General features: G+C 41.1%; 1 protein-coding gene across 3 annotated transcripts; it reads right to left on the reverse strand.

The window, feature by feature from the left end:
- Positions 1 to 12,098: 12,098 nt before the first annotated feature.
- Positions 12,099 to 15,083, reverse strand: LOC140476425 (gap junction delta-2 protein). Of its 3 annotated transcripts, none has more exons than XM_072569020.1 (2): positions 15,028 to 15,083; positions 12,099 to 14,365 (listed from the first exon to the last, which is right to left on the reverse strand). In XM_072569020.1, the coding sequence occupies exon 2, from the start codon at positions 14,281 to 14,283 to the stop codon at positions 13,528 to 13,530; it is 756 nt and encodes a 251-aa protein (XP_072425121.1). In that variant the 5' UTR covers positions 14,284 to 14,365; positions 15,028 to 15,083; the 3' UTR covers positions 12,099 to 13,527. The 3 variants fall into 3 exon arrangements, with proteins under 3 accessions (XP_072425121.1, XP_072425119.1, XP_072425120.1); XM_072569018.1 differs by having other exon boundaries at positions 14,820 to 15,057; XM_072569019.1 differs by lacking the exon at positions 15,028 to 15,083 and adding an exon at positions 14,637 to 14,808.
- Positions 15,084 to 15,145: the final 62 nt, after the last annotated feature.

The raw sequence follows: 15,145 nt of genomic DNA on the forward strand, positions 1-15,145 counted from the left end.
ATGCCTGTCACTTGTCTTTTTCCACTTGCGTCCACTCTAGTTCTTCATAACCTACATCTTACATTCATCATATACATTGCTTTTGCTAAATCTCAGTTTATTTCAATACTTTTTTTCAAATAACCTGTTTCTTTAATCGATAATTGTTATTCAAGCACTAACTTATGACCACCATTGTTGCATTCTTTGGCTCTTTGTTCAGATAATTAATTCATGATACAGATCAAAACCTTGTTTTATAAAGCAGGGTATATTATCTAGCTAATAATTGGTATTGTACAGAGTCTGGTATCCAATAAAATCAATTGTCACCATGAATTGAATATGTATTTATTTACAGTTGAAGTAAACTGAACTGAAGCAATTGAATGGCACAGCCCACTGGCTCATGACAATCATAATATCAGATGGCCCAGACGAGAGAATAACGATTGTGGTGAGGTGCAAGGGGCAGACATGGCGGTGTTCAATCTTATTGGGCAAGTCATAGAGGTGTACAGCACAGAAACAGACCCTTTCATCCAACTCATCAATGCCGACCAGATATCCTAACCTAATCTAGATCCATTTGGCAGCACATGGCCCATATCCCTCTAAACCCTTCCTATTCATATACCCATCCAGATGCCTTTTTAAATGTTGTAATTGTACCAGCCTCCACCACTTCCTCTGGCAGCCCATTCCATACATGCAACACCCTCTACATGAAAAACTTGCCCTTTAGGTCCTTTTTAAATCTTTCCCCTCTCACCCTAAACCTATGCTGTCTAGTTCTGGACTCCCCACCCCAGGGAAAAGATCTTGTCTATTTATCCTATCCATGCCCCTCATGTCAGACAGTCCTTCTGAAACAGTCTCTCCTTATAGCTCAAATCCTCCAACCCTGGCAACATCCTTGTAAATTTATTCTGAGCCCTTTCAAGTTTCACAACATCCTTCCAATAGGAAGGAGACAAGAATTGCACGCAATATTCCAAAAGTCGCCTAACCAATGTCCTGTACAGCTGCATGGTTTATAAAATCACGAGGGGCATGGATAGGATAAATAGACAAGGTCTTTTCCCTGGGGTGGGGAGTCCAGAACTAGACAGCATAGGTTTAGGGTGAGAGGGGAAAGATTTAAAAAGGACCTAAAGGGCAAGTTTTTCATGTAGAGGGTGTTGCATGTTGTGAAACTTGAAAGGGCTCAGAATAAATTTACAAGGATGTTGCCAGGGTTGGAGGATTTGAGCTATAAGGAGAGACTGTTTCAGAAGGACTGTCTGACACTGAGGGCTGCAACATGACCTCCCAACTCCTGTACTCAAGGAACAATGAATCTGCACTCCAAGGTCTCTTTGTTCATCAATGCACCCAGGACCTTACCATTAAGTGTATAAGTCCTGCTCTGATTTTCTTTGCTTGAAATGTGTTTGGTAATGAACCAGGCTAATTTTTCTAAAATCAAGTAAAATTATCTGTCATGGTGAAACCATAATGAGTCAATTTCAGATAATCATAAACTCAAGTTATATCATCCATTCCCACTGCTACAACAGCAAATTCAATAGAGGGAAGCCAGTAATAAGTGTAAACTTAGAATTGATGACTCTGGATGAAACAACCTTTTTAAGCTTCTCAAATGACTGCACCAACCAATTGGAGCAGAGTTAAGCCACACAAAAGCACAAAATCATAGAACAGTAGGGAAGACATTATTTGACATCAATATCCGATTGAGACTTCTAGACCTGCGAGAAAGTTAACTTTTGTTGATAGAAGAAAAAAATGAAATTGATACAAGTGGAAACTGTGGTGTGAAGCAAAAAGCAAACAAGATGAGGGAGTGGCAGATTCTGTCATCAAGTTTGTCAATCATTGTGAAACACAACATAACAATCTTGAAGAAGTTCAACAAACAGGTATTGTTTCCAGCAAGGAAGAAGATGAGATCAACTGCCTCTCCTGCTATTAGACAAGCTGGTTCATTGTAGCTCGAGCAGAGAACCTTCTCTCCTCTAGTTTAATCCTGCAGGAGATTAGAGTCATCCTGACAAAGATTAGAGTCACCTTTGGGCTATGAGTTCATCTGCAGTGACAACTAACTAATTCAAGGTAAGACAAAGCGTTGTTGAGAGTGTGTTGCTGGAAAGGCACAGCAGTTCAGGCAGCATCTGAGGAGCATAAAAATTGACTGTTCAGACCAGAGCCCTTCATCCTTGGATGCTGCCTGACCTGCTGTGCGTTTCCAGCAATGCACTCTCAACTCTGATTTCCAGCATCTGCAGATCTCACTGTCTCCTCGTGAGACAAAGCATGTCTACCATGCCATACACAGTAGCAGTGTGGTTGCTCATGATGAACAAAGAAGGCATGAAAGGTGATGATGGAATCCTCAACTGCCAATTGGTTCTGCCATGCTGGACGTATATAGACTACAATTACAATAACATAGTATACTGAGTACAAAGAGGAGCCGATTGATGCAGCCAACTTGACGAAGAGAGTCTTTTCACTCATCTGCAAAAGCTCAGCATGTGAAATCTTCAGACACTGGCAAGAACACGTATGCTGAGGTGGACAACATTGTATAATGTGCAACTGAATTGGCAGAATGTTATGATGTTGAAGGTATGTCCTGTACCTTTAAGAAAGAGTGAAAGCTGTTTTGCACTGAGCTTGCAGGCACCTGTCATATGACTGACTATCAGTTTCAGAGTGTACAGAGAAACCTCAATTATCTGAATCGCAATTATCCGAACATTGGGTTATCCACATCCGATAGAAGCATTGAGTCATAGAGCTGTTTCAACCCTGATCATGTCTTTTGTTTACAGGTACAATGATTAAAAATGAACTCAGCTCACTGAAATGCTGCCAAGAACAGTCCTGGATAGTCCAGGCACTGTCTCCAAGTTACTGACCTCCCATCCTCCCTCTGTCTCTTCCCACACACTTTCCCTGGAGTTCTACACAGTGGTGTACATAATCTCTCTTCCCCAGATAATCTCACCAACATTGTCTTGTACAAGGCAAAGGTGGAACCTGTCAAAATGTTGCAGTAAAAAGTTGTGTATGTGGGACGGGGGGAGGGAGGTGCACACTATTTGGAGACACGCCACAAAGGCAACAAAGGCACAAAGTCTGACTATCGGTGTACAGTGCAGTTGCCCCAGCGGAGGGGGGGGTCATGTGTGGGGGGTGGGGGAGAGCGGGAACGTGGGTTGGACGGTGGGTTGGGGGGCGGGGCTTGGGGTGGATGGGACTGGGGGTGCGGTGTGGGAGTGGACGGGATTGGGGGCTGGTGGAGGGACAAGGTGGGGCAGATGGGGTTTCGGGGCATACGGGAGCATGGGTGGGGGAGCGGATAGTGTTGGAGGTGGACAGAGGTGAGGGTGGATGGGATTGCCGCTGACACGGCGAGGTGGGGCAGATGGGGTTGGGGGTGGATAGAATTGGGGGACGGGGCAGGAGTGGACAGGATTGGGGTGGGTGGGGTTTGGGGGCAGGGTGGTGGCGCAGACAGGAGGATATTGTTGAGGGTGGGTGGGGGGTAGCTGTCGGGTTTGGGGGCAGAGTGGGGGTGAGAGAGGGTGGGCTGGGTGTGGACTGTGTTGAGAGTGGGCGTTGTGGGGGTGGATGGGGTTGGGAAATGGGCAGGATCTTGCGCGCAGTGTGCTGCTGCCTCATCTCCTGAACAGGGAGCAGACATCACAGAAAACTCCAAGCCACAGAGGAAATGAAAGAACCGAATAATCAATTATCTGAACGAAATCGTGCCTGCCCATCTCATTCAGATAATCAAGATTCCTCTGTACTGGAAAATGGAAAATATGTAACAACTGGTTGTGAAACAAATACCTGAGTTTTGGATGCTGTTTCGACAACCATTTGAATTTAGACATTCAATTTAAATTATGCCCCAGGATACTAAAACCCAATTGAGTTTGAACCACAGGTTAAAACAGAAGCCCAAGAAGTTGAAAAGGAGATGAAAGGCCTCAGGTATTTCCACTGTGGTAAAGTAGGACAGGTAAAGTCACAATGCTGAGTGTTAAAGAAAGGCACTATGGGAAAAGATGTGTTTAAAAAAGGCTAAGCCAATGGCATTAGTGAAAGTACTAAAGGAAACTCCAAGGTGCACAGCCTAGGCAGGGGCTGGGGTGGAGTTACTGCCTGATCTCTATGGATTCACCTCTGTGTTACAGTTTACTCAGAAAGAACAGGGAGAGAAGGGAAAGAAGTTATAATTTTGCAAGATACAGGATCTAATCAGTCTTTAATAGTAAGAGATGAACGTATTTGCACTCTTTCTGACCTGTTACCAGAGAGAGTGGTAGTTTGTGGGATATATTGACAGAAATTTAGCATTCCCCTATGAAAAATCACATTGGAGTGGCAATTCAAGACTGGGCAAGTAACAGTGGGACTGATTGACAGTGTCAGTTCCAGGAAAACAGTTTGCTCTTAGGAACAATTTAGCAGGATCCAGAGTGGGAGTGACACTCCTTGTTGTGGAGAAACCGAGGGAAGACCAGGGAACTGAGGTGTTTAAAGAAAAATACTCTGGAATTTTTCCATACTGTGTTGCAACAAGATCCCACTACCATGAGTCACAGCACAAAACAAATACGAAAGAGAAAGATGAAGGATTCGAGGTTCAGTTAGCTGACACCCTGTTTGATGTATTGGTGCAGGAAAAACCTAAACAGGCAGTGGGTCAGGTGAAAGGTGAATGGACTTACAACAGAAAGACAAGACATTCAAAGATATATATGGTGATGCATACTCAGTAAAGGAGTCAGAATGTATTCCTGAGGGTTATTATCTTAACGATAGAATCCTAAGACAAAAATGGAAATTACGGCAGGTTAGTGCAGAGTAGAAAGGGGCAGAAGTGCACTAGATTGTGTCGCCGGTAGCAGACAGACAGGAATGTTATAGGTAACACATAAATTACCAGTAGGAGCTTACTTAGGTGTAAGGAAGGCTCAGGCTAAGGTACAAAAGCATTTCTGTTGGCCTGGAATTCTTAAGGGTGTGGTTAACTTTTGCCGTACAGGTCATACATGTCAAATGGTAGGTAAGCCACAGGCGGTAATAAAACCTGCATCTTTGTTACCAATTCCTGCATTCGAAGAATCTTTCACACGGGTTATAAATGCTTGTGTACGTCCCCTCCTGAAAACTAAAAGTGGGAACATGTACTTGTTAACCATAATGGATGTATCTATCATATTTCCAGAGGCAATTCCATTACGGAGTATTAAGGCAAAAAGCATGGTAGATGAGTTAATAGCTTTCATCAGGTGGTAGGGGCTACCCAGAGAGATTCAATCAGACCAAGGGTCTAATTTTACTACTAGGCTGTTTAAGAAAGTGATGGATAGTTTAGGCATATAGCATTTTAAATCAAGTGGGTATCATCCTGAATCCCAGGGATCTTTGGAAAGCTGGCATCAGACCCTGAAGATCACTTTAGGAGTGTAATGTCAGGATTACCTGAATGATTGTGATAAAGATATCCCATTTGTATTATTTGCTATTAGAGATGCCCCAAATGAATCTATTCAGTTCACTCACTTTAAGTTAATATTCAGAAATGAAGTGAGAGGGCCTTTGCAAATAATTAAAAAGAAATTGACAGGACCGAAGTCGAAGATCTCACACTTGGATTATATCTGAGGTGAGGGAGAGATTAAATCAGGTAGGTGAATTAGCTAAACAGCACCTGAAGAGGGCACAGGTGGCAGATAAAAACTCTGAAATTCGGACATTTTTCCATGGGGGTGATGTATTAGTATTGTTACCGTTGGTAGGAGATCCCTTTAAAGTCTATTAAATTGAGAAAAAGTTGAATCAGGTAAAACTATCTGGTAACAATACCTGATAGGAAAAAACTGTATTGGATATGTCATGTGAACATGTTGAAACCTTATGATAATAGAGAGAGAGAAGTGGAGAAACAGGTGTTAGTTACTGCCCCACAGAGTGAGGAATCAAATCCAGATGTCATGGAGTTTGATGTGCCTCAAAATATGTTAGCAATGAGGAAACACTTGAGGAGTGTGATAAATTAATGAACTATCTGTCTCCAGAGTAAGAACCCAGTTGAAAAGTTTGTTGCAGCAATATGAGGACATATCCAGCAATAAGATAGAGAGAACTAATGCTATTGTGCATGAGGTAGAAGTAGGGAATACTATTCTGATAAACAACACTCCAACAGATTTAATCCTTTCAAAGCCACACAGGTCCAGAAGGAAGTGAATGTAATGCTCAACAAAGATATCATCAAACCGTGTCAGTGCGAGTGAACCTGACGGGACTCAATGATTTTGTGTGGACTATTGGAAGGTCAACACCATGACAAAATCGGACTCATACCCAATATCAAGATATTTCTGTATAGAGAAAGTTGTACAAGCCAGTTACATCACAAAGTCAGACTTACTGCGTGGTTATTGGCAAGTACCTTTTTTAGAGAAAGCAAAAGTAGTATACCAGGATTGCTACCAGTGCCATGTGCTAGCCAGGGTAGATATGAAAGAATAGGCAAGATGGACACATGGCTTGAGGGATAGTGTAGGAGGGAGCGGTTCAGATTTGTGGGACATTGGGACTGGTTCTGGGGAAGGTGGGATATTACAAATTGGATGGTCTACACCTGAACCAGATTGGAACTAATGCCCTTGGGGGAGTTTTTGCTACTGCTGTTGGGGAGGATTTAAATTAATATGGCACAGGGCTGGGAACCAGAAGAGAAGACTAGTAGACAACAAGGTGGAAACTAGAGACTGTAAAGATCATGAAGTTAGCATTGCCAAGGGGAAGATTAGGCAGAGAGCAGATGAAGGCAAAAGAACTGGCAGCCTGAAGTGCATATACTTTAATGCAAGGAGTGTAATGGGTAAGGCAGATGAACTTGAGGCTTGGATTGGTACCCTAAGAATTAAGGAGAATCCCAAGGCTTTTTATTCATATATAAGAAGAAAGAGGATAACCAGAGAAAGAATTGGTCTACTAAAGGACAAGGAAGGAAGGTTGTCTGTTGAACCTGAGAAAATGGATGAGATTCTCAATGATTACTTTGCATCAATGTTCACTGAGGAGAGGGACATGATGAATGTTGAGATTAGAGATAGAGGTTTGTTTACTCTGGATCACATTGACATAAGGATGGAAGATGTGTTGGGTAGGCTAAAGGATGATTAAAGTTAACAAATCCCCAAGACCACATGGGATCTATCCCACGTTGCTGAGGGAGGCAAGAGAGGAAAAAGCTGGGACACTGTCAGATATCTTTGTAACGTCCTTAAACGCAGGTGAAGTGTCGGAGGACTAGAGGGTTGCTCCCTCTATACATGTCCCCCTATACAAGAAGGGTAGTAGGGATATTTCAGGTAACTACAGACCAGTGAGCCTGATGTCAGTGGTAAGAAAGTTACTGAAGAAGGTACTGAGGAATAAAATCTACTTATATTTGGAAAAGAATGAGCTTATCAGTGATAGGGAACATGGTTTTGTGTGGGGGAGATTGTGCCTTACTAACTTAATAGAGTTTGTTGAGGATGTGACCAAGTTGATAGATGAAGGAAGGGCTGTAGATGTCATATACATGGATTTTAGTAAGGCATTTGATAAGGTTCCCCATGGTAGGCTAATGGAGAAAGTGAAGTCACATGGTGTGCAGGTGTTCTAGCTAGGTGGATAAAGAACTGGTTGAGCAACAGGAGACAAAGAGTAGTAGTTGAATGGAATTTCTCGAAATGGGGATCAGTGTTGGGGCCACTGTTGTTTGTGATATATATAAATGATCTGGAAGAGGGCATTGTTGGTCTGATCAGTAAATTTGCAGGAGACATGAAGATTGATGGAGTAGCAGAAAGCATAGGGGACTGTCGAAGAATACAGGAGAATATAGATAGACTGCAGAATTGGGCAGAGAAGTGGCAGATGGAGTTCAATCCAGGCAAATGTGAGATAATGCATTTTGGGAAGTCTAAATCTAGCATGAACTATACTGTAAACAGAAGAGCCTTGGGAAAAGTTGATGAGCAGAGAGATCTGGGAGTTCAGGTCCATTGTACCCTGAAGGTGGATAGAGTGGTCACCTTCATACAGGGTATTGACAGATCATGTTAAAATTGTACAAGACTTTGGTTCGGCCGCACTTAGAATACTGCGTACAGTTTTGGTCGCCAGGGTGAGGGATTCAGTAATAAGAGGTAACGCATTCAAGGGGAGAGGTGATAAGTTTAAGGGGGATACGCGTGAAAAGTACTTTACACAGAGGGTGGTAGGTGCCTGGAATGCATTGCCAGCAGAGGTAGTAGAGGCAGGCATGGTGGATTCACTTAAGGTGCATCTGGACAGATGCATGAGTAGGTGGGGAGCAGAGGGATACAGGTGCTTAGGAATTGAATGGTAGATTTAGACAGTGGACTTGGAGTGGCTCAGGCTTGGAGGGCCGAAGGGCCTGTTCCTGGGCTGTAAATTTTCTTTGTTCTTTGTTCTTTGTTTCTGCATTTGTAACCCCATATGGGCTGTTAACAATTCAAAGTGATGCCTTTTGGAATGAGGAATGCACCAGTTGCATTCTAAAGTCTCAGGAAACAGGATTGTGGTTGTGTTAACAAACTGTGCAGTCTATCTGGATAATGTAGTGATCTTAAGTGAGTCCTGGAAAGATCACATGATACAGTTGGCAGAACTCTTTAAACGATTAAGAGAAGCAAAACTGGTAATAAACTTAAAGGAAATAGAATTTCCTGCAAAGGCAGACATTCTTGGAATATAACATCGGTTATGGAAGATTGACCCCCCACCAAGAAATGCAAAGTTGAAGGCCATGGAGGAATTTCCATGACCACCTTGAGGAAAGATGTGCTTGGATTTTTGGGACTAAGCGGATTCTATCAGAAGTTTGTTCCCAACTTCAGCAGCATAGTGGCACTGCTAACAGATTTACTGAAGAAGAACACAATTTTTTGCTGGACAAAACAATGCCAGAACAATGCAGTATTAATGACCACACCAGTTTCAGCTGCACCACATTTTTAACCCTTCAAAGTTGCAGTCAATGCTAGTGATATAGGAATTGGAGCTGGACTGCTACAGGAAGATGATGATGAAATTGAACGGTCAATTGGCTACTTTTTAAAGAAACTCAACACCCATCAGAGAAAATACTCTATCATCAAAAAGGAATTATTGAATTTAGTACTGATCTTACAACATTTTAATGTTTATGTGACTAACAATGTGTCAGAGAAAGTTGTGTACAGGGATCACACATGGAACGATATAAAGACAAGAATATGAGATTATTTCATTGGAGTCTTATGTTACTGACTTTTAATTGTATATGTTGCGTGATGTAAGAATGTGACAGCAGATGCGTTATCGGGGATTTAATGGATAAAGTCTAGATAAAATTGAACAAATACCAATGTTTTATATATGCGTGCTGAAATTAATATGAACTTAATATGTTTTATGTATTTCATTGTAATGAGGTTAAGAATTAGAAAAAAAATTAAGCCATCTTTTCATTATGATGGCTCATTTTTTCTTAAGGGGAGCTGTTATGAATTTGAAGGCATATACTGTACCTTTAAGAGAGAGTGAAAGCTGTTTTGCACTGACACCTTGCAGGCACCTGTCATGTGTCTGCCTAGCAGTCTCAGAGTGTACTGGAAAATTGAAAAATTGCATTTAGCTGTGAAACAAATACCTGAGTTTTGGTTGCTGTTTTGACAACCATTTGAATTTAGCCAATCAGTTTAACTTATGCCCCAGGATACTAAAACCCAATCAAGTTTGAATTTATAATTTTTGCCAACCTCAAACCAATGAGACAATCCAGTGTTAGGGGTATAATGAAACAGACATTTTGATAGTTAGACAGTGAGACCAACCACCATCAACAGAGTAACTGCCAGCAAAACACTCTCTATCAGAAGTACCTTTTTGACATGAAACATCTTTGCAGCAAAAGACCAAAGATCACCCAGGGAGATTTTCAGCCAGTGGGAGACAAACACCGAAGAGAGCCACTGTGTGGTTTTGAAATTAAGTTGATGAACTTCTTTTTGTTGGAACTGTGTAGTGTTATAGAGTTGGAGGCAGATAACAGGCATTTAAGAGAAAGGAGGCTTATAGTTGTAAATAGTTGTTGGTTAATGTCCATTTTTAGAGCTAAAGAATATATTGATATTTTTCTTTTAAATATTGGAATTTGGGAATTCTCTGTCACTCGTAAGTTCACAGATTATGAGGCAGGGTGAGTTTTTGTGGGTGTTTGGTTTAATTAGCAGAAGGTTTCATTGCCGTGTCATAACAGATAAGGCAATCATAGTTGTAGCATGTTCTTCAACTAAGGATCCCATTGACCCTGAAGGGTTGATGAATAAGCACTCACTCATCCACCTATTTCCACAGCTGAAGCCACAAAAACTATGAAGGTGCTTTGGGATTTTCACACTGCATTACAAGAATTCCAGAAAGATGTTTGACTGGACTGACAACATGATCGGTTGTATCACATTCGTCCAAAGACTGCATAAAAAGCAGAAAAATAATTACTGAGTTTATAAGAGCTAACCCTCGGTGTTTTCCAAGGTCAAACTATTGTAAGGTGTGAACAGTTTGAAAAATAAAGAATTTTTTTGAATATTTACTGTGTTTTATTGTGTTTACATTCCAATTATTTTTGATACAGATTATATTTGTAGGCAAATCAGACTACATAAAAATTTATTTGCTGATTTGGAAGCTCCACTTGCACAGTTTTGTGAATGACTCTTGAGATTAAACTCTTTGGGATCTTATTGTAGAATTTAAGATAAGAAATCTGCAGGTCCGATGTTCATTCCAGAAATGTCAGCAGAATCCTAACAGATATTTTATACATATTTATTTGTCATTGAGTTACAAGGGTCTATTCAACTTAATTAATCATAGAGAACAAATTAGCAGGGTAGAAATAAAAACAGAAAAGGATGATTACAGGCATCAAATTAGGCAGTATCTGTGGAGAGTGCAACAGAGTTAATGTTTGAGTTTGGTGACCTTCCATCAAATTGTTCTGTAATTTTTTTTTGGTTTAATTTACCAATATGTTCTTATCAAGTAAGATGTCCTTACATTAAAATTTGATGAATATATCAAGATATTTTTGTATATTGGACTGATCTATCTGAAATTATTAATTTTAATTATGCATAAAGGACTCCTAATTTAACCATGATCTTACAGCATCTAGCATAATATCAATTTTCCTATAAATAACTATTAAAATGAATGAATTTCTTAGTTTGTTGATGACTGAGATCTGCTTTCAGTTGTTGAAATATGGGTTTAGCACTGAAAGCTAAAGATATGATTTCACACGTCAACTGCAGCCCAGTGCTGAAATTTGTTTTCAGTGTAGAATGTTTATTCCAATAGGAATTATATTGTTGTTTTTTCTCCTAAAAATATTATTTTATTGATTGGTGTAATGTAACATTAAAAAAAAATTGTATGCAAACAAAACAATACATACAGCCTCATATTATTCCTTTACCAAAAATTGTATTATAAATTCACATGTTTTAACATTAGCTTTTTTGTACATTTGTAACTGAAATATTTGACCTACATTGAAACTTGCTCTACCTCCTCTCCATTTCTTCATCTGACAAAGGCACAATAGTTTATTTAATTCTGAATATCACTTTCTTTTACCACTTGGATTTTAAAAGCATCATTACAATCAGCCTTTCCACAAATTGCACCTCCTATCTTTGAATATTGACAATATTTTGGATTGTGGATCACAATGCAGCCATTTTTTGTTTTCCAGAAACCCGGAGTATTAAAATTGGTTCAATTACAGCTGACTGGTCTAAGTTTTATTTTCTCTGATTAGCTGGAACTGAGTAAGCAGACCAGACATTCCACTTACAAAACTTTATTTTTGTATAACAATTGGTACAGGCGAACTAACAAGATGATAGCAAGGTGACATCATAGACTGTATACAAGTTGATTTAAGTCAATTTTCTCCATAATAACTTTATTCTAATTTGATATTTGCTGCATTAAAGGTATGGCACTCAAAAACATTCACAAAATGACATTGCTGAAGTAATTTATTTTTTTTAAATGATTTAAATAGAGCCTTTCCTGATCTCAGCATATCCCAAAGGTTTACATCCAATTTTGAACTATAGTTACTTCTGCTTGTTGGAATCAAAGCAATCATTTTGTGCACAGCAAGGTACTGAGATAAAGACCAAATAATGATAATGGAACTGGAGATGGGTAGGACCCATGCAAGTGGCTTTACTGTATCAGTGTCTTTGCCTGGCCCAATATTCACTCCATTGACTTCCAAATAAAAAAACTTCACGTTATGTAATTGTAGGAAAAAATAATTTAGCTCTTTTGTTTCAAATGAGGCCACTTCTGCTTTAATCCCCAATCTATTGACTGTAGAATAAAAAATGGTCAGGGGACCTGTGGGAACTTTGTTTTCTTTGTCAGTTATCAGAATTGAATTTTATAACAGGGAAATAGTTTATAAACTGATTATCAGGCGCTTTGTTCCATTCAGCTATACACACCATGAACTACTCAAAACATACGGAATAATATTAATCAATATAATAAACAAATTTCTGACCTGTGCACAGCCTGCTAGCCGTTGAGAATGTAAAAATGTTGCATATGGTATTTCAAATAAACTCGGATACAAAGATGTCCGTACATTTAAGGTTGACGGTGGGGACAGATAGGCAAATACAGGGCAATATTCCAATCACAGCATGAAGACTAGGGTTGTTTGGTACAAAATAGATTGTCTAAAAGGACGTCATTTCAACTGTACGTGGTTACATTTAAATGAACAATATTCGTAATCACAGTATAACTTACAACTGTTGTCTACTCCAGATTCTACCCTCTGTGCACAGGACTCACAAACCTGTGCTAAAACGCACACCTCTAAACACAGTTTGCGTGTGATCTTGAAGCAAGATCGCAATGTATTCCATACCACTTCCAATCACTGAGGAACAGCAAATGAGATAGCACTGCAGCCCGCTGGCTGGATAGATATCCCTGGGAAGTCTGTTAGCGAGAGAGTGCATATATTGTGCGCACCCGGGCTTGTTCGGTATTGTCAGATAGAAACCATTCCGTTCACTCCAATCCTCCAGCAAACATATCGTGCAAGGTTTGTTTTTAACCTTGTCCTAGTTATATATCTACACGTTTGAAAGAGCTACTTATATGTGAAAGTTTTAAAGTGCACAACAAAATAGGTGAGGGCAGTTATTTGTTGCTACCTCTCGACAAGGCGGAAATGCAGTGCTTTCAATCTGATATTCAGGACCTAGTTCAAATATTTAGATTCCATTTGGCAGCTTCCAAGATAGGGGGCAACGTTACAAGATTGTAGCCAAAGAGTCATCCCTTGGGATATTATGTTCAATATTGTCTAACATTACCTTGGCAATGAAGCCATGAGGAAATGGCATGAGGCTGAGGGGGATTTCAGACTCACACATAAGCCGAGTCGCTGGATTGAGTCCTCCCAAAGTTCGGTACCCCCATTCGGTGAGGCGAGTCCTTGTTTCTGATTTCATAGATAGATTTTCGCCGCTCCTGCGCCCCTCTGACAGCTGTCTTGATCTTCCTCCAGCCCAGGTGATTCAGTTCTGCCAGGTTGAGGACGACACAGAGTCCGCTCACGGCGAACATGAAGACGAGAAAGACCGTCTTTTCCGTTGGTCGGGACACGTAGCACTCAACCTCTTTAACACACGGGTAACGGTCACACTCATACATAGAAGGAACATTGAAACCGTACAGGAAATACTGCCCCATGAGGAAACCAATCTCCAAAGCATTTCTGAAAACAACTTGGATGATGTAGAAACGGGAAATTCCTTCCTGCCGCCGTATCTTTGACATCTTACTGTTTCTGGCAGAGGAATTTTGTATTTGTTTCACTTCTAAAAAGTCTGCCTGTGTCCCTTTCATGGAGTTTTCTGAGTTCTGGAGAGCTCCGTTCACCATTGTGTTCTTAATCTTGTTGTCCTCTCTCTTCTTGTCCTTTTCCATAGTGAGGAACACACTGGAGTACTGTCTCTCCCGCTGCTTGGAGGACTGGTGGACTGAGTACGTGATAAAGCAAAGGCTGGGAGTGCACACCATGATGATCTGGAATACCCAGTACCTTATGTGGGAGATGGGAAAAGCCTTGTCATAACAGGCTTGGTTACATCCTGGCTGCAGCGTGTTGCAGACAAACATGGTCTGCTCGTCATCATACACCGTCTCTCCGACTATCGCTACGACCAGGATCCGGAAGATCACCACCACAGTCAGCAAAATCCTAAAAAGAAAGGGACAGAAGGAAATAGATGGAACTGATTTCAAATCCGTTTGACTCAGAAGGACATTAACTAGGCAGCTCTGCGATAGAGGGGCAGACGTTCTACAAACCCAGACACATTCCACCATCCCAAATGTGAAAAGAAAACATCTACAGGTACAACTTCGGAGAAGTTTATTCTAACGCAGCTCCATTGCGCCAGCAAGGATTCACGGAATGGTTGTCTAACACTGGCTTCCAAAAGCACATTTACTTTCGGCTACAAAGATACCTTTGGTATTTCCTGGACTTGAGACGCTCGGCTACCTGGATTGAAAGACTAGCAAAGCTAACCGTCATTATGGATACATAATAATGGATTAACGTCTTCCGAATGAATGCTTTCACCCCTGAAGTGACTTCGCCGCGTTAAAGGTTCATTTGCTGATTTTGCAGATCCTGCCAATCCTCTTACCTTCCTATCATTGTGGAGTGCTGCTGGACGGCTGCCTCTAACAGCCTCTCTAGAATTGTCCATTCTCCCATCTCTGTGCATCCGGCGGCAATAGCAGGGCCGCAGCGAGGCCGTTCTGTTGGGATTCTCCCTCCTGTAGTGGGTCAGGAGCCTGTCCCAAACTCAAGTCTCAAACCCGGCCGGGCGAAGCGTCAACACACCGCAGTACCTGACTACTCAGCGCCTTCGCGTCTTTAGCCCGCCGTGCCGATTAATGTAATCCCACTCGCTTTGAACAAGAGATTGAAGCGGTCCGAATTGGGGAGGGGGGGGGGGGGGAGGAGATG

Source organism: Chiloscyllium punctatum, chromosome 4, assembly GCF_047496795.1.
Source record: "Chiloscyllium punctatum isolate Juve2018m chromosome 4, sChiPun1.3, whole genome shotgun sequence".
Lineage (NCBI taxonomy): Eukaryota > Metazoa > Chordata > Chondrichthyes > Orectolobiformes > Hemiscylliidae > Chiloscyllium > Chiloscyllium punctatum.

Excerpts from the sequence above, each read along its gene's own strand:
- LOC140476425 (XM_072569018.1), bottom strand. The coding sequence starts at position 14,890 with ATGGGAGAATGGACAATTCTAGAGAGGCTGTTAGAGGCAGCCGTCCAG. Across the intron at positions 14,366-14,819 it reads CACTCCACAATGATAGGAAG|GATTTTGCTGACTGTGGTGG; the intron begins GTAAGAGGATTG and ends CTTTCTTTTTAG.